A 26,794-nucleotide genomic window follows, 5' to 3' on the forward strand; every position below is an offset into this window, starting at 1 on the left:
GTAGAAGAAACCAGATTTTTAGAGAACAAAGGAACAGAGAACGTTGGGAGGGAACAGAGAGCCAGAGAAAGATGACTGAGCAAGGACGAATTTGAGATAAGGAATGGATCCCCAGCAAGCCACACCGTGGGTTTCAGCACCAAGGACAGCACACATCCCACGGTTGTTGGGGGTTAGAGCAGAGAGCTTTATCTTCCCTGTTTGCGTTGGGAGAGTGTGAAAAGAGGTGAAGACATCTCCTTTAACCCCGAAAGGAAGTAGACAACAGGGAAGAGGAAGAGACCTGGCATTTTGACAGTGCCTGAGAGAGGAGGACATAAAGGCAAATCTTTGACCTGGCCTTGGACAACACCAACAAACTTTCCCAATCTAACTTCCTTTTTCTCTCCCCCGTGTCACCTGCTCTCTATCTCTTGGGATTCTGTGTGAATCCTTTATTCTTGGCCTAACCCCAGGGAGCCTTTGTTTTGGATAAGCGTTGAGGTTTTTATCAAGAACAAATCAATGAGGTATCACCTCACTCTGGTCAGAATGTCTATAATTAACAAGAACAAATCATTCCCCCAGGAAGTAAAGGAGCTGAAAAGGATGAGTAACAAGAGACAGAACATCCTATGATCAGGATATGCCCATGTCTGCACTCCATGGTCTTCTAGGACCTCCTGGTAAAACTCCTCATACCATCCTCCCACCAGCAGCATTTCCAACAAAGTCATCAAGTTTCCTAACAAGACAGAATAACCATTGTTCCAGAAAGTAGAGTTCCTGACTGATACATTAACCCCCAAAAGGTACACACCTGGAGTTTGCTCCAAATCATAATGCCTGCACATGAGACAAATCACAAAATTAGTGACCCTAGTTATATGTCCAAAGAGGACTTAGAGAAGAAAGAGCTATGAATCAGAGTCAGGGCAAGGTATAGAAACTAGACACAAAGATTGTAAGAAGTTAGACTCCTCAAGCTATGCTCAGTGCCAAAAATTCTACCATGAAGAAGGAGGCACTTCAAACAGGTACCAGCTAGATAACTATCCAACTTCTCTGGGGGATAGGCACTAGATCCCCCCAAAAGTGTTTTTATTCTAGTCCTGCCTCCTAACTTAAAGCCCTAGGCTTTGAGATGGAATGGAAATTCACACTGTGATCACACCTCTTAAATATGAGAATAACCTCATCATATCTCTAGAAGGTTAATTAGCTGGTGTTCTGGGCTGAATGTTTGTTTTCCCAAAATTCATATGCTGAAAGTCTAATCCTCAAGGTGATGGTATTTGGAGATGGGGCCTTTGGGAAGTAATTAGGTCATAAGGGTGGAGCTCTTATGATGGGATTAGTGCCCTTATAAGAAGAGACACTCCAGAGCTTTCTCTCTGTCTCTGTCTGTCTGTCTGTCTGTCTCTCTCTCTCTCTTCCTCCCCGCTCCCTTCCTCTCTCCATCCACCATGTGACCCAGAGAGAAGGTGGCCATTTGAAAACCAGGAAGAGAGCCCTCACCAGGAAGCAATTTGCCTGGCACCTTGATCTTGGACTTCTCAATCTCTAGAACTGTGAGAAATAAATTTCTATTGTTTAAGACACCCAGTGTACAGTATCTCATTATAGCAGCCCAAACTAAGACAGCTGGTGTACAGGAGTGATGGGCCTCAGGTATTCCTGAGAAAATTAAAACAATCTATGAGCTAATCCTCTAGGATGGTCTGACCACTACAAAACTTCTCTCTGGAACAAGGGTGGGAAGGTACAGAAGAGGGAATAATAATAGCTTATATTTTCTATGTGCTTACTATGTGTAGGCACTGTTCTCAGTGCTTTGTATTAACTCATTTAATCTTCACAATAACCCGATAAAGTAGGTACAATTATCATCTCCATTTTACAAATAGTAAAAGTGAAGCATAAAGAGATAGAGTGATCTCCTCAAGGTCACACATCAACAAGTATCAGAGCTTAGATTTTGACCCAGAAGGCTGACTCCAGAGTCTATGCTCTCCACCATTACACTCCAGCTGGTTGTAACCAACAGAGTAATTCCCAGAGTAGTAAGTCTCACCCTATGAGACCCAAGGCCCTATTTTAAATTCAAAAATTGAATAATTTCCTCTTTATTACTCTGAAATTAAATTCACAGGTAATATACCCTAGCGTCACACATAATCTCATTAAAATTAACATAATGCACTAAATGCCAAATAAGAAAGAAATAAAATGGAAATAATTCATTATAAAATAATACGTATTTTAGTAGAAATGCTTGGATACAACCACACCAGAAGACATAATATAATATAGTAGTTGGATGTAAGACTCCAAGACACAGAACCATTGTGAGTGTAGTAGCTGCAAACACAGATGAATACAGATGTGTCACATTGGCAACTCAAGAATCATAAGCAACATTGCCAACGATGATAGGATTTCCTGAAATGATAAATAACCTTGTTAAAGTTCCAAACAAAACAAAGTACAATTTCCTCTTGGTTTACACGATAGTTATATTCCTAGAAAATTCAGTGTATATTAATTCCATGAAAAAAAATTCTTTGTGTTAGGCTTAATTAATCCTTAATAGGCTTTATACCTACATGAATTTCCACCAAGAGATTTTTTTAAAGTCAAGCAGGACACAGAAAAATTCTTCAGAATATAGTATTGTTCTGTACATTGAAAGATAGATAGACCCCACTCCCCAAGTACTAGTAGCTCCCTCTAATCACTGTGACAACCAAAAATGCCTCTACACATTCCAAAATTGCCTCCTGGGAGTCGTATCATCACCTTGTGAATCACAGCCCTAAAGCCTGTAACTTCCAGACCTCAAACAGTGACGCCAGACTTGAATCCTCCAGGGAGAGGCTGGTGTTCTCCCCTGGAGACAGGTGCAACTTTAAACCTCTTGACCCATCAAGACAGGTAAAGTTTCTGAGAAGAAGCTGTGGTGGGAAACCAGAGTACCTAGTTTAGATGTGTCTCCACTTACACTTCAAAAAGAAAAGTTTCCAAGGATTCTTAGATCTGAGAAACTAATGTCTTCTTAAAAGAGGAGAGACACCCAGGGGGAGGCTATATGTGAACTTCAGGAAATTAACCAAGGGTCACCTTCTGTCAAAGAACTACACGTGGCCTGCAAACAAAGAGAGAAAAGATGCAGGGCAGAATTGAGAACAACTTTCTGATGCCAGAAGGGTACATTAAATGCTTTGAGCCATTGGACACATACAAGAAAGACCCAAACAACATTTACTACTCAAAATTAGTTGGTCACCATCCATGTAGATGAGAACTCTATGGAAGAAACTCAGCCTTGAATCTGGGGAGAAAGAACCGTATTGGGAAATTTTCATACAGACAAACCTCAAATCACATCCCTGCCTGGTAGTCCACCAGAAGAACCCGAAGACAGGAAATAAATAACTGGATTATAACCAGCCTTCTGGGTTTCTCCAAATGAATGGTCCAAATTTAAGGAATGTGCTCTGCTGGGGCCTATGGATTTACATATTTTGGATATTCTGGGACAGTCTCAATTTTATATGGTTTAGTTCTTGTCAAAAATGAGGATGTGTTAAATGTGCAACGAAACATAATTTCATTTTTAAAAATTTACAACACTTTACATGTAAATAAATATACAAATAAGAAAATAAAACTTTGTCAGACCATAAGTTCTGGTTTGGGACTTAGAAAGTGTGGTCTCTATACCTCCAGGGCACTAGACTTGGGACAATGAGGGCTCTGTCCTCTCTAAGTGCACATGATCATTTTTTTAAGAGGTTGGGCTTAATTTCAACTTACACTTTAGAAGAAACACCAGCTGGCTCTTAGGACCCCTGATCTGACACACAACAGGGCTGGTGGTAGTCCTGGAAGCTCTTCTTTCCACAACCACTCTCATTTCTTCATCTTCAGTCCAATTCAGTAACATTACTAGGACACTCCCATTCATTGCAATTACTACTTTGGATCTGAGGTAAAGACAGAGAACAGGTTGACCCTCAAGATTTTGGAATACTTTACTGGTACATGATTCCTGCTGGAACTATGGGACCAGGCTGGACACAGCCAAAAGCTAGATTCAGAGAAGGATATTCTGCCAAAGATTTTAGAGAGAGATCCTGACATATCAAAAACCCTCCAATATTCCCTTTACCATAACCACCGAAATCTTATAATTTATCCACTCGACAAATTTTTTGACCACTTAATATTATTATGTATGACTCTAGCTCTTCACAAGAATATAAGCATCCTAGGGGTGCGGATTTTTGTCTGATTTATTCACTGCTGTATCTCTGGTGCTTGGGACAGTGCTTGACACATAATAATCAAAAGTGTGATGGGATGTGTAAACTGAAAATCATTATGCCAATATTAACTTCCAATTATGATGAGTTAAGATAGATTCTGGTTTTGCTCTGGGGAAACACAGATACTTCTCCTTCCTCCCTAGTCTCTCCCTAGACATTTTCTGATGCTGCCCCATCTAACCAAGGATTCAGGCATAGAGCATCTCCATTCTATCCTCAGGTTCTATGTGTCCTCCCACCCTCCATGAAGTCCATATTGGTTGGGTCAGTTCAGGGGATGAGACCAGAGCAACTCTCCCATCCTCTGACACACAGGTGTCTGCACTAAGGTTACTGACTCAAAACTATCATGCTCTGTGATATGAGGCAATCCAGCCCTGGAATGCCATTATTAACACTACTTGATGCAAAGATGAAGTATATTCTGATCGTCTCCCTCCTTTGCTGCCTTCTTGCAGCCTATGAAGCCAAAATCTATAATAAATGTGACCTGACCAGAGACCTAATGGCCAGAAGTGTGAGGTCACTTGCACAAGCCAAGAGGATAGAAGAGACCCTGGAAAACTGTATGATCCCTTGAGCCACTCTCTCCTCTTCCCTCTCCTCATTCAGTTGATAAGTTTTTCTACTGCCTCCCTTTTTTCTGTTTTTCTACCTGTCTCAACTCACTGGCTGAAGACTCTCTTCCCATTCTGCATGCTTATGCCTCTCTCCCCAGGGATTTGCATGGTAGAATATTCAAGTGATGACGAAACCAATGAATTTTTTTATTATGCAATCTTCCAGATCAACAGTTGCAAGTGGCGCAGAAATAACACAGGCCCACAAAACGCCTCTGCAATGTTCCTTGCAGTTGTAAGGACTCCATACCTTTCTGAGACTTTGGGACTCCACACCTAGAGGTCTAGAATCTGACTTCAGACCTAGACTTGCAGCTCTAAGACTCACTCTGATTCTTTTTTTTTCCCCAGGTCAGGCAGGTGAAAGGTGGAAAGAACCAGAGAGCCTACTGCAAAAAAAAGGGGGGTGGGGGGGAGGAATGGATGCAGCAAAAGCAGCGTTGAGAGGGAAGTTTATAGTGATAAACTACATTAAGTAAGAGGAAAAATCTCAAATAAACTATCTAACTTTACATCTCAAAAGTATTGGTGAGGATGTGGAAAAACTGGAACTCTCATATACTGCAAGTGGTAGTGTATGTAGGTATAATCACTTTAGAAAACTGTTTGGAGCTTATCTACTAAAGCTGAACAATCTCTAATCCAAAATTCTTCTCCTACATATATATCTAACATATATGTATACATATGTTCACCAAAAGACACATACTAGAATGCCCATACCACCACTATCTATAATGGCCAAAAATGAAATTACCCAAATACCTATCAAGAATAGAATAGAGGATTCTGGGAAGACGGCAAAGTAGGAAACACCAAGAATTTGTCTCCCCACCTAGACAAAAATTGCACTGGTAGAATCTGACGTCACTGTTTTGGAATTCTAGAGTCTGTTTGAAGGCTTGTAACTTCCAGAGGAAGTGTTGAATGGTAAGCTGTGGTTAATTTCAGTCCATTTCAGCACTTAACATTGTAGCAGCTGCCTATCCCCTGCTCCCTAGCCCCAGGGCAGGCAGCCATGCAGTGTTCCAGCAGCAACTTGTGCTCAGTTTAAGAGACCCAGTGTGAGCAAAACAATCCTGTCCTCCAAATATCAGTTATCTGTGCTCTGGTCACTGATTGTTGCTTCTGACCACAAAGGTGAAGACAAAGAGGTCAGCAACCATTGTTGTTGTACCTCCCCCATTGTTGCAAGCCCCTCCCCCTCCAGGGGATTTAATGGGCCAGCAACTTCCCCTCTCCCACTTTTCTCTTGATCCGCCTTTGGGAGCCATACATTAATTACTAGGACATTCAAAAGAAACTGTATATATGGAGGAAATTAGAAAGCTACTCTGCATGCCCAGGGAAAGGTTCAGGCTCAGAAAAGACCTTAGGTTAACACCTCAGGCTAGCCACTGGCACAGAAACAGCCTACAACAATCAAAGCAAAAAAAAAATTGCAAAACCTGGAGAACAGGGGAGAATTTGATTTCCAGAGTTACTGTATTATAAGATTTAAATGTCCAGTTTACAGCAAAAAATTACAAGGCATACAAAGAATCAGGAAAGCATTGCTCATTCAAAGAAAAACATAAATTAACAGAAATTGTCCTAGTAAAAGACCTTTTGGCAGATTTACTAGACAAACACTTTAAAACAATTGTCTTAAAGATGCTCAAAGAACTAATGGAAAGTCTGCAAAAATTCAAGAACATGATGTATGACATGAAGTCAGCATCATGGCTGAATACAATGTCCTTCGTTCCTGTCTCCCCCAACAAAAATAACAATGTGGCATCATCCATGGACAGAATTGCTTTTGTGAAAGCTACAGGACCCAGAACCATACACGAAGTGACTCAAGAGAAGTCTCACCCACCCCTATGTCAGGCAATAGGCTTACGAACCTCAATTCTGACTTTGGATCCATGCAGTGGCCTGAGAACCAAGCTCCAGCCTCTCTCAGCCACAGTCTGGGACCCTGAAAACACTGTCCTAGACAATCAACCATAGGTGAGAGAGCCTTTGGGGAAGCCCGGGTTTCCACCAGAGAAGTTCCAGCACATCACTGGAGAAAAAAAAATACGAGTTTGGATGCATTGAGAAGTGTAAGAGGAACAGTTTGACTCTACCCAAATTACCCCTCCCCTAAGGTGGCACAACTTAGGTCCAAGAGAAATCTTCTTGTCCCCAATTTCTCTTACAGGGGGAAGTGAGAGTGTATGAGTAAGTGTCCAGCTTCCTCAGCTGCACATAATGCTGCCAAAATGGCTCATTTCTCTCTCACCATATCCAGAGTACTAAATCATGAGCTCTAACACTCAAGGTGGGGAGACTTGGGGAGTGGCAGGTAGGACTCTTAGAGGGCAGTAAAGGAATGTAGATCCTACAAGCTACATTGCCAACTCCATCAAGAAACCCACCCACTGGCAGCCACTATGGAAAACAGTATGGAGATTCCTCAAAAAATTAAAAATAGAACTACCATATGATTCAGCCATCCCACTACTGGGTATCTATCCAAAGAGCTTGAAGTCAGCAATCCCAAAAGTCCTATGTACCCCAATGTTCATTGCGGCATTATTTACAATGGCCAAGACATGGAAGCAACCTAAGTGCCCATCAACAGATGAATGGATAAAGAAGATGTGGTACATACATACAATGGAATACTACTCAGCTGCAAAACAGAACAAAATCATTCCATTTGCAATAACATGGATGGACCTTGAGGGAATTATGTTAAGTGAAATAAGCCAGCTAGAGAAGGATAATCTGTGTATGACTCCACTCATATGAGGAATTTAAAAATGTGGACTAAGAGAACAGTTTAGTGGATACCAGGGAAAAGGTGGGGTGGGGGGTGGGCACAAAGGGTGAAGTGGTGCACCTACAACACGAATGACAAACATTAATGTACAACTGAAATTTCACAAGATTGTAACCTATCATTAACTCAATAAAAAAAAAAAAAGAAAGAAACCCACCCACTGGGGACACTTCACCTGTGGATCCCCTCAACTGGCCCATAGGCACCCTAAGCACTCTGCATGCCTCACTCACACACACCCTTGTGGCCGTGTCCCTGTGTGCGCTCCCAATGGTGGCCACAAGAGCAAGCTTTGGCAGGCAGCCAGTGAACACACACAGACAGCCAGCCAGAATCTGCGTGCCATGGAGGAACCACAAACCTGAGTTTTAAGGCCACTACTGGGAAAACAAAAGGGAGACTGTCAGCATTTGGCCTAGTGCATTGCAGAATCAAGAAAAGGCATACAAGGTTAAAAATTCTGCCACAAGAGGAAGCAAGAAGCATGAAACAAGTGTATCAGTAGAAAGTCTGAAACAGACTCGGAATCCCTAGCAGGGATGATGGAAGGTATTTCTCTGCCTCAGGAAGTTATTAAAGACTGGAGGAAGTGACTTCTACTTCAAGTGTGAAGAAAGCAACACAAAACTTCAAGTAACATGAAAAATCAAAGAAATATGATACCACCAAAAGATCACAATAATACAGTAGTCCCTCCTTATCTACAGAGGATATGTTCCAAGACCCCCAGTGGATGCCTGAAACCACAAATAGTACCAAGCCCTATATATACTGTTTTTTCCTATACATACATACTTGAGGTATGACAGCAAAACTAGCACAAATTTCTTTCTCCTTCTTCACAATTTCATGGATAGAAGATTTGTTCTTACCATAGATCTTAGCAACCTCAGCATGCAATTTTTTTCTTTCCTTATTAAGTCAAGAACTTTCACCTTTTCACTTAAAGTAAGCACTGTACGGCTTCCCTTTGACATATACAAATTGCCAACCTCAGTACTCTTGTGCTTTGAGGCCATTATTAAGTAAAATAAGGGTTACTTGAACACAAGCACTGCAATATTGCAACAGTCAATCTGACAACCAAGACAGTTACTAAGTGACTCATGGGCAGGTACGACATACAGCATGGATATACTGGACAAAGGGATGATTCACATCCTGGGCAGGATGGTGGATGGTGTGAGATTTCATCACACTACTCAGAATGGTACACAATTAAAAACTTAGGAATTATTTCTGGAATTTTCCATTTAATATTTTCAGACCATCTTTGGCTTCAGGTAACTAAAGATACAGAGAGCAAAATCACAGATAAGGGGGGTCTACTGAATCCAAGTAACCAATCCAAAACACATGAAGATCTGAAATTTACTCAATAAAGAATTCAAAATAACTATTTTAAGGAAACTACATGAGCTACATGAAAATGCCAAAAGATAATTCAATGAAATCAGGAAAACAATAAACAAACAAAAGGGGAAGTTTAACAAAGATATATAAATCATACCAAAAGAACCAAACAGAAATTCTAGAGTTGAAGAATACAATGAATGAAATGAAAAATGGAACACAGAGCATCATCAGCATAATGAATAAAGCAGGAAGAAGGACCTGTGAGTTAGAAGACAGGAAATTTGATATAGTCCAGAACAAAGAAAAAGAATGAAGAAAGTCTATGTGATCTATGGGATACCATCGAAAGGATCAATGTGCAAATTATTGGAATTCCAGAAGGAGAAAAGACAGTAGGGAACAGGAAACTTATTTAAAGAAATAATGGCTGAGAATTTCCCAATCTGGGGAGAGATTTGGACATTCAAGTTTATGAAGCTCATATGTAACCAAACAAACTCAACTTAAAGACGTCCTCTCCAAGACACATTATGATAAAACTGTCAAAAATCAACCATAAAGAGAATCTCAGGAGCAGCAAGAGAAAAGAAGATTGTAACTTACAAGGAAACTCATAAAGCTATCAGTGGATTTTAAGCAGAAAACCTACAGGCCAGGAGAGAGTGGGATGATATATTCAAAATGCTGAAAGAAAAACACTGCCAAGCAAGAATATTATATTCAGCAAACTAATCCTTCAGAAAAGAAGGAGAGATAAAGACTTTCCTACACACACAAAAGCTGAAGGTGTTTATCACCATTAAATCTTTCTTGCAAGAAATTCTGAAAGGAGTTCTTCAAGCTGAAATGAAAAAACTAATTAGTAACATGAAAATTTACAACACACTGATAAAGGTAAATATATGGTCAAAGTAAGATTACTCTAATACTGTAATATGATTATGTTAACCACTTAACTATAGTATAAAGATTTAACGACAAAAGTATTAAAAATAACTAGAGCTACAATAATCTGTTCCATTATACACAATATAAATTACATACACAATATAAGAAGAGGTAAATTGTGACATCAAAAATACAAAATGGGGAATAAAAGGATAGTTTTGTATGCAAAGTTAAGTTTATATCAGTGTAAAATAGACTGTTATAAGATGTTTTAAGTAAGCCTCATGGTAACCACAAAGCAAAAACCTACAGTAGATACACAAAAGATAAAGAGAATGGAATTAAAGCATGAATTCACAGAGAAGACAGCAACAGAGGAAGAAGAGAAAAGGAAAACTACAAAAACACTAGAAAACAATTAAAAAGATGGCATTAGCATGTCTTTACCTATCAATATTACTCTAAATGGAAATGGATTGAATTCTCTAATCAAAAAGCATAGAGTGGCTCGATGAGTAAAAAAAAAACAACACTTGTCTATAGGCTTCATACAAGAATCTCACTTCATCTTCAGGGACACACATAGGCTCAAAGTGAAGGAAGGGAAGTGGAAAACAATATTCCATACAAGTAGAAACCAAAAGAGAGCAGAAATAGTTATACTTATATCATACAGAATAGACTTTAAGCCAAAACTGTAACAAAAAAAAAAAGAAAGTCATTAATAAGGATAAAAGGGTCAATTCGTCAAGAAGACATACCACTAGTAAATATGTATGCACTCAACGTCAGAGCACCTAAATATATAAAGCAAATACTAACAGAAATGAAGGAAGAAATAGACAACAATGCAATAATAGTAGGGGACTTTAACATCCCACTTTCAATAATGAATAGATCATTCAGACAGAAAAGAAATAAGGAAACATTGGACTTGAACTGTACTTTAGACCAAATGAACCTAACAGACATATATAGAACATTTCGTCCAACAACAGCAGAACACACATTCTTCTCAAGCACACATGGAACATAAATCCACAATAAATCATATGATAGGTCTCAAAATGAGCCTTAGTAAATTTAGGAAGATTAAAATCATACCAAGTATCTTTTCCAACCACAACAGTATAAAACTAGAAATCAATAACAGGTGAAAACCTGGAGAATTCACAAATATGTGGAAATTAAACAATACATTCCTGAACAACAAGTGGCTCAAAGAAGATACCAAAAGGGAGACAAAAAATGTCTCGAAATAAGTGAAAATGTAAACACAACATACCAAAACCTTGGGGATACAAAAAAAAAGTGGTGCTTAGAGGGAAGTTTATAACAATAAAAGCCTACATTAAGAAAAAAGAAGGCCTGGCCCCATGGCTGAGTAGTTAAGTTCGCAGGCTCCACTTTGGTGGCCCAGGGTTTTACCGGTTTGGATCCTGGGTGCAGACATGGCACTGCTTGTCAAGCCATGCTGAGGCAGCATCCCACATAGCACAACCAGAGGCACTCACAACTAGGATACACAACTATGTACTGGGGGGGCTTTAGGGAGAAGAAAAGAAAAGGATTGGCAACAGATGTTAGCTCAGGTGCCAATCTTTAAAAAAAAAAGAAAAGAAAAAAGAAAAATCTCAAATAAAAAATTTAACTTTACACCTCAAGTAACTAGAAAAAGATAAACAAAGTAAGCCCAAAATCAGGATAAGGAAAAATATAACAAAGAGCAGAGCAGAAATAAGTGAAATTGAGAACAGAAGAACAAAAGAAAAGATCAATGAAATGAAGAGCTGGTTTTTTTAAAAGATAGTAAAAATTGACAAAACTTTAGAATAACTGAGAAAAATGAGAGGAGATTCAAATAAATAAAATTAGAAGTGATAAAAGAGTCATTACAACTGATATCACAGAAATACTAATGATCATAAGAGACTACTATGAATAATTATAAGCCAATAAATTGGACAATCTAGAAGAAATGAGTAAGTTCCTGGAAACATACAACCTACAAAGGCTGAATCATGATGTAATAGAAAATGTGAACAGATAAATAACAAGTAAGGAGATTGAATCACTAAATAAAAATCTCCCAATAAAAAAAAGCCCAGGACCAGATAGTTTCCCAAGTGAGTTCTACCAAATATTTAAAGAAGCATTAACACCAATCTTTCTCAACTCTTTCAAAAAATTGAAGAGGAGAGAATACTCCCAAACTTGTTTTATGAGGCCAGCATTATCCTGATACCAAAGCCAGATAAGGACACTGCAAGAAGAGAAAACTACAGGCCAATATCCCTGAAGCATGTAGATGCAAAAATTCTCAACAAAATAATAACAAACTGAATTCCACAGCACTTTAAAAAGATCATATCATGATCAACTGGGATTTATGCCTGGGATGCAAGAATGGTTCAATACATGCAAACCAAAAAATGTGTGTTTTGTGTCCATCTCAGTCTATTGATAGTGATACTGTTGGCTAGAAATGCACAGGGGCACTCACCTAGGACCATACTACTTGTGGTGAGCCCCCAAAGACATTTCTCCAATCAGAGCCAGTGTTGTGGCTGGACCAGCCCCTGTTGTTGCAAGATGTACCTCAACAATAACCATCAGGGAACTTTGAAAAAACAAGGTTTATTACTCACAGATCCTGGAGGGTACCCAGAACACCTGGGGCCACACAGTGAGATCACAAGGAGAGAGAGAGAGTATCAACCTGGGTTTCTGTCTTTATTGGGCTCAAGGGTGGGGTGGCTAGGGTTTCAAGGGTTCATTCTTTATTAGTGAACTTAATACGTAAGAATGAGAATTAAAGCATGGGAAAGTAAAAGCAAGGTTACCCAAGTAGTCAGTTATCTAGGTTACCCAGGGGTTTCTAAAAGGGGAACTTGATGAGTGGGGCAGCCCAGCTCTTTATCTAATTATGTAGCTTCTTTTAAAGAAGAAATCACAAGAGAAATTTAAAAATACTTAAAGATAAATGAAAATAACAACACAACATACCAAAACTTATGGGACACAGTGAAAGGGGGAAATTTATAGCTATAAACACATAAAAAAAAGAAAGATCTCAAATCAACAATCTAACTTTACAACTTAAAAACTAGAAAAGAAGAACAAACTAAACTCAAAGCTAGCAGAAGGAAGAAAATAATAAAGATTAGAGTACAGATAAAAGAAATAGAGAATACAAAAACGACAGAGAAAATCAATGAAACCAAAAGTTGGTTCTTGAGAAGATCAACAAAATTGACAAAGCTTTACCTATATGGACTGAGAAAAAGAGAGAATACTCAAATTACTAAAATCAGAAATGAAAGTGGAAACATTGCTATCAATTCTACAGAAATAAAAAAGGATTGTAAGAGAGTATGATGAAAACAACCGTACACCAACAAATTGGATAAGCTTGATGAAATGGACAAATTTCCAGAAATACCAAACCTACCAAGAACACTTCCTAATTCATTCTATGAGGCCAGAGACAATAAAAAGAAAGAAAGAAAGAAAACCATAGACCAATATCTTTATGAACATTGGTATAAAAATCCCCAATAAAATACTAACAGACCAAATTCAGCAGCATGTTAAAAGATTATACAGCATGACCAAGTGGATTTACTCCTGAAATGCAAGGATGGCTGGACATATGTAAATCAATCAATTAATATACCACATTAACAAAATGGACAAAAAACACAATTATCTCAATTGATGCAGAAAAAAGTTTTCAACGAAATTTAACACACTTTCATGATAAAATACTCACCAACTAGGAATAGAAGAAAACTACCTCAATGTAATAATAGCCGTATAGGAAAAACCCACAGCAAACATCATACTCAATGGTGAAAGGCTGAAAGCTTTTCCTCTAAGATCAGGAACAAGGCAAGGACGCCTGCTTTTGTCACTTCTATTCAACATAGTCTAGAAGTCCTGACCAGAACAATTAGGAAAGAAAAAGAAATAAAAGGCATCCAGATTGGAAAGGAAGAAGTAAAATTATCTCTCTTCACAGATAATATGATTTTATATACACAAAACTCTAAAGATTATACACGCAAAAAAAAAATATCTGTTAGAACTAATAAGTGAATTCAGTAAAGTAGCAGAATACAAAGTCAATACACAAAATTAAGTTGCATCTCTATACACTAAAAATAATCAGAAAAGGAAATTACAAAATTCCATTTACTAAAGCATCGAAACAAAATACTTAAGAATTAACTTAAAAAAAATTAACTTAACCAAGGAGATAAAAGACTTACATTTTTGAAAACTGCAAAACATTGCTGAAAGAAATTAAAGATAAAAAGAAATGGAAACACACCCCATGTTCATGGATTGGAAGACTTAATATTGTTAAGATGTCACGCTTTCCAAAGCAATTTACGGATTCATTGTAATCCCTATTATAATCCCAATGACTTTTTTGCTAAAATCGAGAAATCTATCCTAAAACTCATATGGAGTCTCAAGGCACCCCAAAAAGCCAAAACAGTCTTGCAAAAGAAGAAAGCTGCAGGGCCGGCCTGGTGGCGCAGCAGTTAAGTTTGCACGTTCTGTTTCTCCGCGGCCCAGGGCTTGCCGGTTGGGATCCTGGGTACGGACGTGGCACCGCTTGGCCAAAGCCATGCTGTGGTAGGCGTCCCACGTATAAAGTGGAGGAAGATGGGCATGGATGTTAGCTCAGGGCCAGTCTTCTTCAGCAAAAAGAGGAGGATTGGCAGTAGTTAGCTCAGGGCTAATCTTCCTCAAAAAACAGAAGAAGAAGAAGGAGAAAGCTGCAGGATTCACACTTCTTGATTTCAAAACTTAATGCAAAGCCACAGCAATCAAAACAGTGTGGCACTGGCATAAAGACAGACATATAGACCGATACAATAGAATAGAAAGATGAGAAATAAATCCTCACACACATGATCAAGTAATTTTTGACCAGGGTGCCAAGACCATTGCTATGGTCTGAATGTTGTATCCCCCTAAAATTCATATGTTGGAATCCTAACCCCCAAGGTGAAGGTATTGGGAGGTGGGGTCTTTAGGAGGTGATTGGGTCATAGGGGCAAAGCCTTCATGAATGGGATTAGTGCCCTTATAAAAGAGGTCCCACAGAGATCCCTCACCTCTTCCACCATGTGAGGTTACAGAGAAAAGATGACCAGATAGGAAGCAGGCTCTCACCAACAGCAAATCTGCCAGATCCTTGATCTCAGACTTCCTAGACTCCAGAATAGTGAGAAATAAATGTCTGTTGTTCATAAGCTACCAGTTATTTTTTTATAGCAGCCTGAATGGACTAAGATACCATTCAATGGATAAAGGACAGTCTTTTCTTCTAGGGATCTAATGTACAGTATCGTGATTATAGTTAACAGTGTTGTATTATATACTTGAAAGTTGCTAAGAGAGTAGATCTTAAATGTTCTTGACACAAAAAAGAAACAGTAATTATATGAGTGATGGAGATGTTAACTAACTCTACTGTGGTAATCATTTGCAATATATGTGTATCAAATCATCACGTTTTACACCTTAAATTTACACAATGTATATGTCAACTATATCTCAATAAAGCTAGAAAAAAGGACAGCCTTTTTGACAAATAGTTCTGGGAAAATGATATCCACATGCAAAATAATGAAGCTGGACCCTTACCTAACACTATATACAAAAATTAAGTCAACATAGATCAAAGACTTAAATGTAAGACCTAAACCTATAAAACTCTTAAGAAAACATAGGACAATACAGAGCAATTTCCCCACAAGCCTAAAGAGGCCATTGGTATAAGAATATAGCATTCTCCCCAAATTTCTGCTGTATGTTAGACAGCTCCACTTGTGTGGTTCTATCACTCCCTTTGAGCATTTGCTTATTCACACTTAGCAGAAAACATAAAAGACAGAAGAGCAAGTGCTCTCTGGCACAAGAACAAAACAATGCCTTTTGAGGTCTTCAGCTCATGACTATTTCTTGCTCACTCTCTGGCCTTCGGGCTCTGAGCCCTGCTTCTTGGTGAAGACCTATGATATCCATATGTCCCTGGCAGCCTATACAACCTTCTACATCTCAACATCTTACCTGTTAAATATGTCACAGGTGCCAAAGCCAGCATCTCCCATACCCTGTATTAGCCAGATTCCTATTAAGTTTGGCCCTGTTGCTGCCTATGTTCCCTGTATCAAAGAGTAAGGTCCAAAGGCAGAATACCCAATTATTCAAGGAATAAGGAAGCTCAGAAGATACCAGTAGATTATCAGAACTGCCTTGCTAACACAGACTCATTAGCCAACCACCAAAATTATCTCCAACAAGTTCCTAGGAAAAGTATTTCTAGTGCCTGACATAGTGACTGACCCAATAAATGTTTGTTGGAATGATGAAGGGAAGGGAGAGAGGGAGGGAGGAAGGGATGGAGGGAGGAAAGGAGGTAGGTTTCCCACAAGATTAACCTCACAAAGTTAAGCATGTCACTTAATCAGTGCTTCCAAACATTAATGTGCCCATGAATCAACTGGGAATCTTGTTAAAACACAGATTCTGATTCAGTAGGTTTTGGGTGGGGCCTGAGATTTGGCACTTCTGACAAGCTTCCAAGTGATACTAATACTGCTGGTCCATGGAACATACTTCTGGTAGCAAAGATCTAAATAACTCTACATACCATAATGAAGAGACATTTCAGAGAATGGAATGGTGGACCTCAGGATGTCATACATTTCTCACCACTGTACCATCTCAACAGATGTATGATGGGTAATTTTATTTGTCAACTTGACTGGGCCATTGGGTGCCCAGATATTTGGTTAAATATTATTTCTAGGTATGTCTCTAAGAGTGTTTCTGAATTGGTAGACTCCTATTTGAATTGGTAGACTGAGTAAAGCAGATTGCCCTCCCCATTGTGGATGGGCCTCATCCAATCTGTTGAAGGCCTGAATAGAATAAAAAGCTGAGTAAGAAAGAACTCTTTCTGTCTAACTGCCTTCTCCTGCCTTCAGACTAGGATTCAGATTGGAACGTACATCATCAGCTCTCCTGGTTCTCAGATTCAGACTTGTCCTGGAACTTAGACCATTGATTCTCCTGTGTTTGGACTTCTCCATGAGTGCACGAGCCAATTACTTGTAATAAATAAATAAACACATGCATACATACACGCATACTTACACACAAACACACACAACCTATTGGTTCTGTTTCTCTGGAAAACTGTAATATAAGATATTTGACGATCAGTGATCACAGATATTAGAGATAGATCTGATGACTTCTTTTAGATGTAGAGATATTATTAACTTAGCCTCTAGTGATCTCCTATTCAACCAATGCTTTACTGTTTGCAGGCACCAGAAGATCCTCAATCCCTCCAAACTCAGTGATGCCCGTCTAGATTGAGTGGGAAAATACCTTCAGCCAAGCACAGATAATGAGCCAAAGTTCAGCAGAGCATACAGGGACAACCCGCTTTGGGGACATTAGAACAAAAGCATGAGCCTTGAAAATCACACTTCTTTCTCTTGCCAACTCCCTTCTCTCCCCATTTCCCCCCTCCATGCATTAGCCCAAGTCCAGGACCCTCCCCCCAACCGAGACTTTATTCCTGGTACCATTCTTGGTTACATCCCCTTCCCTGAAGTTCACACTGGCTGGACCAGTTTGGAGAATTAGCCTTGGGCAGCCAAGTCTTTCTTCCTGGCACAGATACCAGCACTATTGCCTACTCAGAGACACCTTTGTGCCAGGAGGGTATAAGAGATCACAGTGTCCTGGACATAACAGTCTTGGGTTCCACTAGCTTCAGAAATGAGGTCCACTCTGATCATCTCCCTCCTCAGCTGCTTCTTTGCAGTTTACGAGGCCAAAGTCTTCTCCAAGTGTGAGCTGGCCCACAAGCTAAAGGCCCAGGAAATGGATGGTTTTGGTGGCTACAGCCTGGCAAACTGTGAGTATGAACTACTCATCCATCCATCTTTTCTGTCTCTTCCCAAAGAGGCCCTCTTTCCCAAACCAGCCATCTCTCCCCTTTCACCTCATAATTTCCTCACTTGTCAGGACTCTCTCCCACTCCCCTGAGTGCTCTTCCTGTCTCTGCCCTCTCTGCTCTATCTTTCTTATCTGGTTCTCCTTTTCTCTCTCTCTCCATCAGGGATTATCTTATCTATAACAGACTTTCTTCTGCTTCTCCCCAAAATCGCCTTCCCACCCAATGGTCTGGGATATTTCCTTGGACATACCCAGAGACTAACCTATTTCCTTTTTTGCTGCCATCACCTTTGCTTTCACCTGCATCCTTTTCAGTGCAGGTCTCTGGAGCACAATAGATGCTGCATCCCATCCTCTCCTCTACCCTTTTGTCTGCCAAAAAATAACCCACATCTGCTAAGTTTGCTTAAAGGTTGTTCTACCAGTGTCACAAGGGAGTTAGATGGGGATTGTGAGAACAGAAGGTGAGGCAATGGCAAGGTTGCAAGAAGGACTGAGAATCTCAGTCACCCATCTCATTGGTGAGAATACATGAAGCTATTTCAATTTCCCTTAAATATCTTTATTTTCTCCATGCCAAACCTACTCTTTCCTGTCACCCACAAGGATGGTCTTTCTGGACCTCCTTCCTAGGATTCTCCTCTACTACCTCTCCACCTCTTCCCTTGCATATCCCTTGGGATATAGAGCAAAAGTGAATATATACAGCAAGAGTGGATATTTGGCTGGGAGATCAGGCTGAAAAGATAAACTGGAGAACAGACTGTGGTTGACTGATTATTGGGCATTCCAAATGTGTTTATTTAATAAATTGTTATTACACACTTACTATGGACTAACTATTGCTTAGTTCTTGGAATACACAATGGATTATCAATGACCTCTAATGTTTAGGATTCCATAGTTTTTCATCTCAGTCTTAATGGACTTTCATATCTGGTAGCTCTAGTACAGCACAAGTTGCATCTCATCATGGAGCACTCTCCCTTTCTATCCACACATTTTGTTCTCTCCCACACAGGGGTCTGCATGGCTGAGTATGAGAGTAACTTCAACACCCGGGCCTTTAATGGAAAAAATGCCAATGGCAGTAGTGACTATGGGCTCTTCCAGCTGAACAACAAGTGGTGGTGCAAAGATAACAAGCGTTCTTCATCAAATGCCTGCAACATAATGTGCAGCAGTAAGGACTCTCTCCCCTCTAAGGGATGGGTGGGGTGGTGGCAGGTAAAATAGGTGCAAAATTGAATGCACTACTCCCTAACACCTGACCTTCGGTCTGTGCTGGGGAAGCTAAGTATAGGGACTAAAAGGGCCCTGAACAGTCCTCACACTAAAACAGGATTCCACAGAGATCCTCCTGCCAAAAAAGAGGAAGAGAGATACACTGACCCATGACTGAGCCTCACCTTCATGGGTCCCCACCCCTCAAGACATGTTATACTGTTCCTGGTACACTCCTGGCACACCACTGCATCACCATTGCACATACCCACTCACAGCACTCTGGACATACTAAGCGGTTTCCTGAAAACAAAGGCTCTCCCTGGTACATCAGGTCCTGGATGGTCTCTGGAAGGAACAGAGCTCAGAGAGAGATTCTAAGCAAAGGCAAGAAATCCCAGGCAAAATGGAAGCCAAGCCCAAAGAAGGGCTCTACAGATAAAGGGTTCATGAATCCCAAGGCTCAGTTTCCTCTAAGAATTCCCCCTCAAGAAATGATTGATTATTAAAACAGGAAAAGGGGGGCTGGCCCCATGGCCAAATGGTTAAGTTCGTGCGCTCGACTTCGGCGGCCCAGGGTTTTGCCGGTTCGGGTCACGGGCACAGACGTGGCACCATTCATCAAGCCATGCTGAGGCGGCATCCCACATGCCACAACTAGAAGGACCCACAACTAAAAAAGAAAATATACAACTATGTACCGGGGGTCTTTGGGGAGAAAAAAGGAAAAATCTTTTTAAAAAGTTAAATAAATAAAAATAAAACGGGAAAAGGGATTTTTCCCTCCCCACTCATCTACTTTTTCTTTCAGAACTTTTGGATGATAACATCGATGATGACATCAGCTGTGCCAAGAGGGTTGTGAGAGATCCTAAAGGGATGTCTGCCTGGTAAGTGGAACATGAAGGACAGAGACCAGTCATTCTGCCAGAGGTGGGCCCAGACAGTATCTGGGATGCTGATGTAAGCCATATCTTTGCTGTAGGAATTTCCCTGGGCTTTGTAAGGAGTTGAGACTGTTTCCCTGCTGTGAAAAGAGGCAGAACACTATTGTGATGCATGCACCCCAGGCATCGCTGCAGTACCAACCCACATGTGTCTTAGATGGACAAGCCCTCCTGGGACTCTCCCACAGCATAAACTGACTTCAGCCTGAAGGCCCTATATTCTCTCTCAGCTGAGCCCCTTACAGACTCCTGCCCCTGCCTCTGATCTATGCTTTATTTCTCTTTCTTTAGGAAGGCCTGGGTAAAACACTGCAAAGACAAGGATTTGTCCGAATACCTGGCTAGCTGTAACCTGTGAGACTGTCCTTGAACGTGGTCCCTGGAGAAGATGGCCCAGAAGGCAAGGCAATTCCTCAAGGTTCTTGGAAGCTTTGAATCTTCCCCAATCTCTGCCTCCAGAATAAAAATTAATCAAGTTCAGCTGTAGCATGTTTAAGGGCTGGGGTATGATGGACGCTTGCTACATGATAGAGACAGCTGGAAATCCTGTTCTTTCCAAGCTCACCACTGAAGTTTTCCATGTCTCCTCTGGAAAGATAGTTAAGGAAAATCCTTGTTTGAGAACTTTTTGAGGCTAAAATTGACAGCTGACTATAGCATGATAGATGTCAGCTCTTATGATGCCAGCTGTTATGAAATTCATTTAGTAGAGATGGCTAATATTATTCTCCATCCAGGAAGGAAAGTTCATGATGAAACAGAAGAAAATTGTGGGAGAGATTTGGTTGAGACATGGGGAATTAGCAGAATATCAGGATGATTATGTTGGCTGGGGTAAATAACTATAGCACTCTAACAGAGTCCACAAAATATGGTGCTCACACAACAATCCAAGATGGGTAGACAGGCTCCTTTGTCCCAGACAGACATTCTGAAACCTAGATTCTTTCCATCTTGCGTCTCCACCAACCTCTACAGCAGTGTTACTCAAAGTGTGCCAGCATTAACATCACCTGGGAGCTTGTTAGAAATGCAAATTCTTGGGCTGACTACAGACCTATTGAATCCTTGCCTTTAATCTGTTTTAATGAGCTCTCCAGGTGATCCTTATGCATAGACAATTTTGAGAAGCAGTGCCCTAGGGCATTGTCCTCACCCACACAGACAAAGCTGGATTGAAGGCACTCCATGCCTCAATTTTCAGGAAGGGGAATAAGTCTGGAGAAACACACACACAATGTTTTAAGGTCCAGGCCTGGAAGAGGCACATTTCACTTCCATTTATACTCCAAAGATAGAAATTTAATCACAAGCCATTCCTAGCTTCAAAGGAGCCTGGGGAATGTAGTCCCCAGCTAGGCAGCCAGGTGTCCTGCTACAAAACTATTACTGTGGCAAAGGGGAGAATGGATTTCGGTGGACAGCTAGGAGTTTCTGCCATAGTAATTAACAAATCACTTAATAAAGTGAATGATAATCACTTACATTCCTAGAGAGTAAATGTTTCATTGAACAAGTGTACTTCCCAGGATATAACCATATAAAAGTATTTTTGTGCCCCACCATCCCTTGAAATTTATTGTGTGAGGTACGTTCTTCTCCTGCCTCTGAACAAAAACTCAGGCAAGTACCATGACTTTTCCGGTCACCCTCAGTTAATGAAACCACACCAACGCCATGCAAGGAGTCCTCTCCTCTCTCCAGCTCTTTTTTGGCCTCTCTGACATCTTTTATAGACTGACAATGGAAGATCAACCAAAGATACAAAAACATACTTCCACAATCTCCTTTTGTAAATATTCGTAGTCTTGCATTTCCCTTTGAAATGTAGCATCTATTGTCTTGAGGCCTCTGCTGAAAGGAAGACAAAAAGAGTTTTCCATTTAACCTCCTGATACAATGTCTGTTAGAATAGATTACAAAGTACTTTTGAAGACTAGATCTTATTTGACCACACTCCATGTGTGATAGAAAGCAGGACACTGAGGTCTCTTTCTCTGATTGCCACTGTCACTGCCTTGCTGCTCCTGCAGCTGCCACCTTCCAGTTAGCGAGCTCTCTGAATGGATATCATCATTTCTGCTGCTGCTGCTGCTGCTACAGCTGCTGGCTGGACTCCTTTCCTGGTCTGGCTGGCATCACCATGGCTGAGCCCCAGTTGAAGCTTCCCAGATAGGAGAAGAAAGGAATGGACGAACAGAAGAGTAAAGTGAAGAGAAAATAAAGAGAGGCCAGCTTATATTCTGGCACCAACATTACACAGCTTCTTAATAGAGCTAATTCTCCCCCAATTTTTCTGGAGGAAGTTCTCTGCACCTCCACATTCCAGGAGGCAGCAAGCTGGGTTCTCACAATCCAAGAACCCTGTCCTTTCCTGTGGTAGAGTGAATTATGATTCCCAGTTCCTTACCCTCCTCCCTCTGTCATGTGATCTTCCAGAGCACTACAGTGGACAGAGTATATTTCCTCACCACATGGATGTTGAGCTTGGCCATGTGACTTGCTTTGCCAATGGAATGATAGCAGATGTGACACAAGCAGAAACTAAAAATGTGCTTGCACAGTTTTGTTTCGCTTCTTGCGCTTCTGCGATTTCCAGAAGAGAGCATGCCCCAGGTGTCCACTGTCCCCCCACCCTTACCTGGGCCCCAGAATGAAACATGTGGAACAGACTTGAACCCAGCCCAAATCCTGGCTTCTAAAGTAGAGTCCCCTCCCCACTCCACTCCACCAACAATCCGCCAGACCCAGGAGCAAGAAAAATAAATGCTGTTGTAAGCAACTGAGTTTTGGGGTGGTTTATGACAATGCAAAAAAAAAACAAAACTGACTAATACTCTTCCCCACCCCCGTAACTTCTCAGAGTCACTCCCTTCACTCTTCACCACAAATCCTACCCCCAATTAGATTACTAGCAAGGCTCTACTGTGAGGATGCAGATTCTGTACCTCTGATAGCTTTGCATTATATTTAGTTACAATATGTTTACTGAACCAATTCTTTGTGGTTGGTTGTCCAGAAAAGGGATTTCGATGGAGGCCCTGACCTTTGTCATATTACAATCCCAGGGAGGGAACCTAAAGTCCCCACCAAGAATAATCCAACCAGTAACTAATATAAATGAGTCCTTAAACAAAATCTAATGTAGCTCCTTTCCTCTCTCTACATAAAATCAATATTGAGTGTTTGTACATTTTTTGTAAATGTTGGTTTTATTCACTCCTAGAAATACAACATTGTTCTTTTTAATCCTATAAAAATCAACTTAAAAAAATCAACTCAAGAATAACTGAGGTAAAGAAAACAAAATGAGAAGACACATACTACCAGACAAAAACATTTATTACAAAGCTGTAGTACTTATGATAGTGTGGTGTTGGTGCCAAAATAGGCAAATAGATTAGTGAAACACAATGGTGACTCTCACAAATATGGTCAGCTGATAGGACAAAGGGAGTTCCGTATTGCAATGGGGAAAGGATGCTATTTTCAGTAAATGGTGCAGAATCACCTCGCTATCCATATGGCTGCTCTTGTTATCTTTATTCATCTCAGAGCTCTCTGTAGTATTAGAAGAGCAGGGAGCAGACACATGTCTGTGATTCTAACCAGGTGTGAACTTTTCTGCTCATTTAATAAATAAAGATTTAAAAACCAAAAGCAGCAAAAGAGGTAACAGCAGACTTTTTCCATCATCCCAAAATCTAGATATAAATTGGACTTTGAAATACTTCACCTCAGAGCTACTAAATCAAGCAAAACTCTTCCTTTTTTTTCTTTCTTTCTTTCTTTTTTTTTTTTTTTTTTTTTGGCTACACCAAAGGAGCAAGCCCAGAGGGCAGCTGCACTAGAAAGAAAAAGAAAGGCAAGCAATCATTTCACACTATAACAGAGCAGATCCCAGGGTCAAGAACAGCCACCAACGGAGTCAGAAAAGTTCTCTCTGGATGAGAAAAATTCATACCGCACACAGTTAATGCTTTGATCTTGTACTGTATCATTTTATTCAAAACCAATAAGCTTCCTTTCTTTTATTAAGATTATGATAGTTAACAACCTTGTGAAATTACAGTTGTACATCATTATTAGTCATGTTGTAGGTACACCACTTCACCCCTAGTGCCCTCCCCCCACCCCCCCTTTCCCCTGGTAACCACCGATCAGTTCTCTTTGTCTATATGTTAACTACCACCTATGAGCGGAGTCATACAGAGTTCGTCTTTCTCTGTCTGGCTTCCAATAAGCTTCCTTTTATCTAGAAAAAGGAGATCGGGTTGGTTGTTTGCATTTTCAGAAGTCCTTATTTGAGCAATACTGACCTCACAGCTCAAGAGGAGGGAAAGAAAAGCTTGGACGTCAGGGTGACAGACCCCTCTGATGACTGCCGTCAAGAATAAGGGAACTCAGAACAGACACTTCATGAAAGAAGATAAATGGATGGCAAATAAGCACCTGACAAAAGATGCTCAACACTAGTAATCATTAGGGTAAAGTTAATTAAAACCACAATGAGATACCACTACACACCCATTAGTATGGCTAAAATTAAAAAAGACTGACCATACCAAGTGTTGAAGGAATGAACTCCCAAACACTGCTCATGGGAATGTAAAATAGTGAAACCACTTTGGAAAACAACTTCTCAGTTCGATCCAGCCATTCCTCTCCTGTGTATTCACCCAAGAATAAAGGAAATAAATGTCCACACAAACGTATGCACACAAGTGTTTATAAAAGCTTTATTTGTAACAGCGAAAATCTGGAAATAAGCCAAATGTCTATCAGCATATAAATGAAGAAACAAACTGTGACATTTCCACATACAGGTATACTACTCAACAATAAACAGGAACAAACTATTGATACATACAATAACAGGATTGAAGCTCAAAATAATTATGCTAAAAGAAGCCAGACCAAAAAAAGAGTATGTACTGCCTAATTCCATTTATATAAAACCCTAAAAAATGCAAACTAACCTACAGTGACAGAAAGCAGATCAGTGGTTGCTTTGGGATGGGGCATAGGAGGATTGGGAGGGGGAGACCACACAGGGACACAAGGACAGTTTTCAGGGGAATGGATACATTTACTATCTTTATTGTGGTGACAGTTTCATGGGTTTATACCTCTGTCAAAATTTATCAAATTATATACTTTAAATATGTGCAGTTCAGGGCTGGCCCTGTGGCACAGTGGTTAAGTTCGGTGTGCTCAACTTCAGCAGCCCAGGTTCACGGGCTCAGTTCCCCAGCATGGACCTATACCACTCCTTAGCCATGCTGTGGCAGTGACCCACATATAAAGTGGAAGAAGATTGGTACAGATGTCAGCTCAGGGCTAATCTTCCTCAAGTGAAAAAAGAGGAAGACTGGCAACAGATGTTAGCTCAGGGCTAATCTTCCTCAGCAAAAAAATATACATATATGTGCAGTTTATTGTATATCAATTACTCCTCAATAAAGCTGTTTAAAACAATAAAACTGGTAAGGGTCAACCATGAGCAAGACAATAAGATATAAATCTCAAAACTTCACTCTGCCTAAAAGGAAAGAGGTTCAACTAAAATTTAGAGCTATATCCAATGCATGTGGGATAAATGCATTACAAGCATACAGACTCATATAGGGCTCCATGTAAAGTGATCCTACTTGTGAGTCTATTTGAATTCTTACAGCAGCTCTGACACTAACTACTTGGTGTTATGGGTTGAACTGTGTCCCCCAAGAAAAGAAATGTTGACGGCCTAACTCCCAGTACCTCAGAACATGACTCTATTTGGAAATAGAGTCATTGCAGATGTAATTAGTTAAGATGAGGTCATACTGAAGTAGGGTGGGCCCCTAAGCCAATATGACTGGTGTCCTTATACGAAGACAGCCATGTGAAAACACAGAGAGACACAGGGAAGAAACAACACATGACAATGAGAAAGGATTGGAGCTATGAAACTGCAAGTCAAGGAATGCCAAAAATCACTGGCAAACCACGGGAAGCTAGGAGGAGGCAAGGAAGGTTCTTCCCCACAGCCCTCAGAAGGAGCACGGTCCTTCCAACACCTTGATTGCAGACTTCCGGCCTCCAGGATTGTGAGCTAATAACTTTCCATTGTTTTAAGCCACCCAGGTTGTAGCACTTTGTCCCAGCAGCCCTAGGAACCTAACACACTTGGTGTTACTGGTAAGTCGGTGATATTTCTGGGTCTTTGTTTCCATACTTTTTACATAAGAGGGTTGGACTAGATTATATACAAAATTCCTTGGGCAAATTAGTTAATCTCTTATGCCTTGACTTCCTCATCCATAAAATGGAGGTAAATATATAACCGTGCCTGGCACTAAGTAAGCGTAAGCCAGTGGAGGAAGCACTAGTAAGAGCAGCAGGAATTCTTCCAGTTCTGGCAATCTATGGTGTATGGATATGGGATTTTAGGTATCCCATGAATTCTGAGAAATAGGACACAGGAGGAGAACCACCCTATAATTTTGGGGTGAGGGTGGAGTAAGGAGTGGAACAAGGAGAAAGAAGCCCTAAATCGCTGTGACAAAGGGGCAGACACAGGCAGGGGAGCATCCTTAGAGCAATAGGTCCTCACACCCCCTCGCACCCCTCTAATGCTTTACACTTCACAGTAAGCCCACCTCAACC

The 26,794-nt window shown here is 40.4% G+C and overlaps 2 protein-coding genes across 2 annotated transcripts in view; one reads left to right on the top strand and one right to left on the bottom strand.

The window, feature by feature from the left end:
* The window catches only part of LALBA (lactalbumin alpha), a 34,095-nt gene extending 30,022 nt beyond the window's left edge, over positions 1–4,073 (bottom strand). The window contains exon 1 of the mRNA XM_070494596.1: positions 3,796–4,073. Coding sequence (XP_070350697.1) covers positions 3,796–3,946 — 151 coding nt within the window. The 5' untranslated portion in view covers positions 3,947–4,073. The remainder of the gene's footprint in view (positions 1–3,795) is intronic.
* Positions 4,074–17,688: 13,615 nt separating this feature from the next.
* Positions 17,689–21,706, top strand: LOC106836861 (lysozyme C, milk isozyme). Its single transcript, XM_014850098.3, has 4 exons — positions 17,689–17,934; positions 18,997–19,158; positions 20,011–20,089; positions 20,438–21,706. The coding sequence occupies exons 1-4, from the start codon at positions 17,796–17,798 to the stop codon at positions 20,502–20,504; spliced, it is 447 nt and encodes a 148-aa protein (XP_014705584.1). The 5' UTR covers positions 17,689–17,795; the 3' UTR covers positions 20,505–21,706.
* Positions 21,707–26,794: the final 5,088 nt, after the last annotated feature.

This window comes from Equus asinus, chromosome 22 (genome assembly GCF_041296235.1).
Source record: "Equus asinus isolate D_3611 breed Donkey chromosome 22, EquAss-T2T_v2, whole genome shotgun sequence".
Lineage (NCBI taxonomy): Eukaryota > Metazoa > Chordata > Mammalia > Perissodactyla > Equidae > Equus > Equus asinus.

What these genes read in the sequence shown, in the direction of transcription:
- LOC106836861 (XM_014850098.3), top strand. Translation starts at nt 17,796, where the DNA reads ATGAGGTCCACTCTGATCATCTCCCTCCTCAGCTGCTTCTTTGCAGTT. An exon ending in TGGCTACAGCCTGGCAAACT is followed by an intron (nt 17,935 to 18,996) that starts GTGAGTATGAAC and finishes TCTCCCACACAG; the next exon opens with GGGTCTGCATGGCTGAGTAT. An exon ending in CTGCAACATAATGTGCAGCA is followed by an intron (nt 19,159 to 20,010) that starts GTAAGGACTCTC and finishes TTTTTCTTTCAG; the next exon opens with AACTTTTGGATGATAACATC.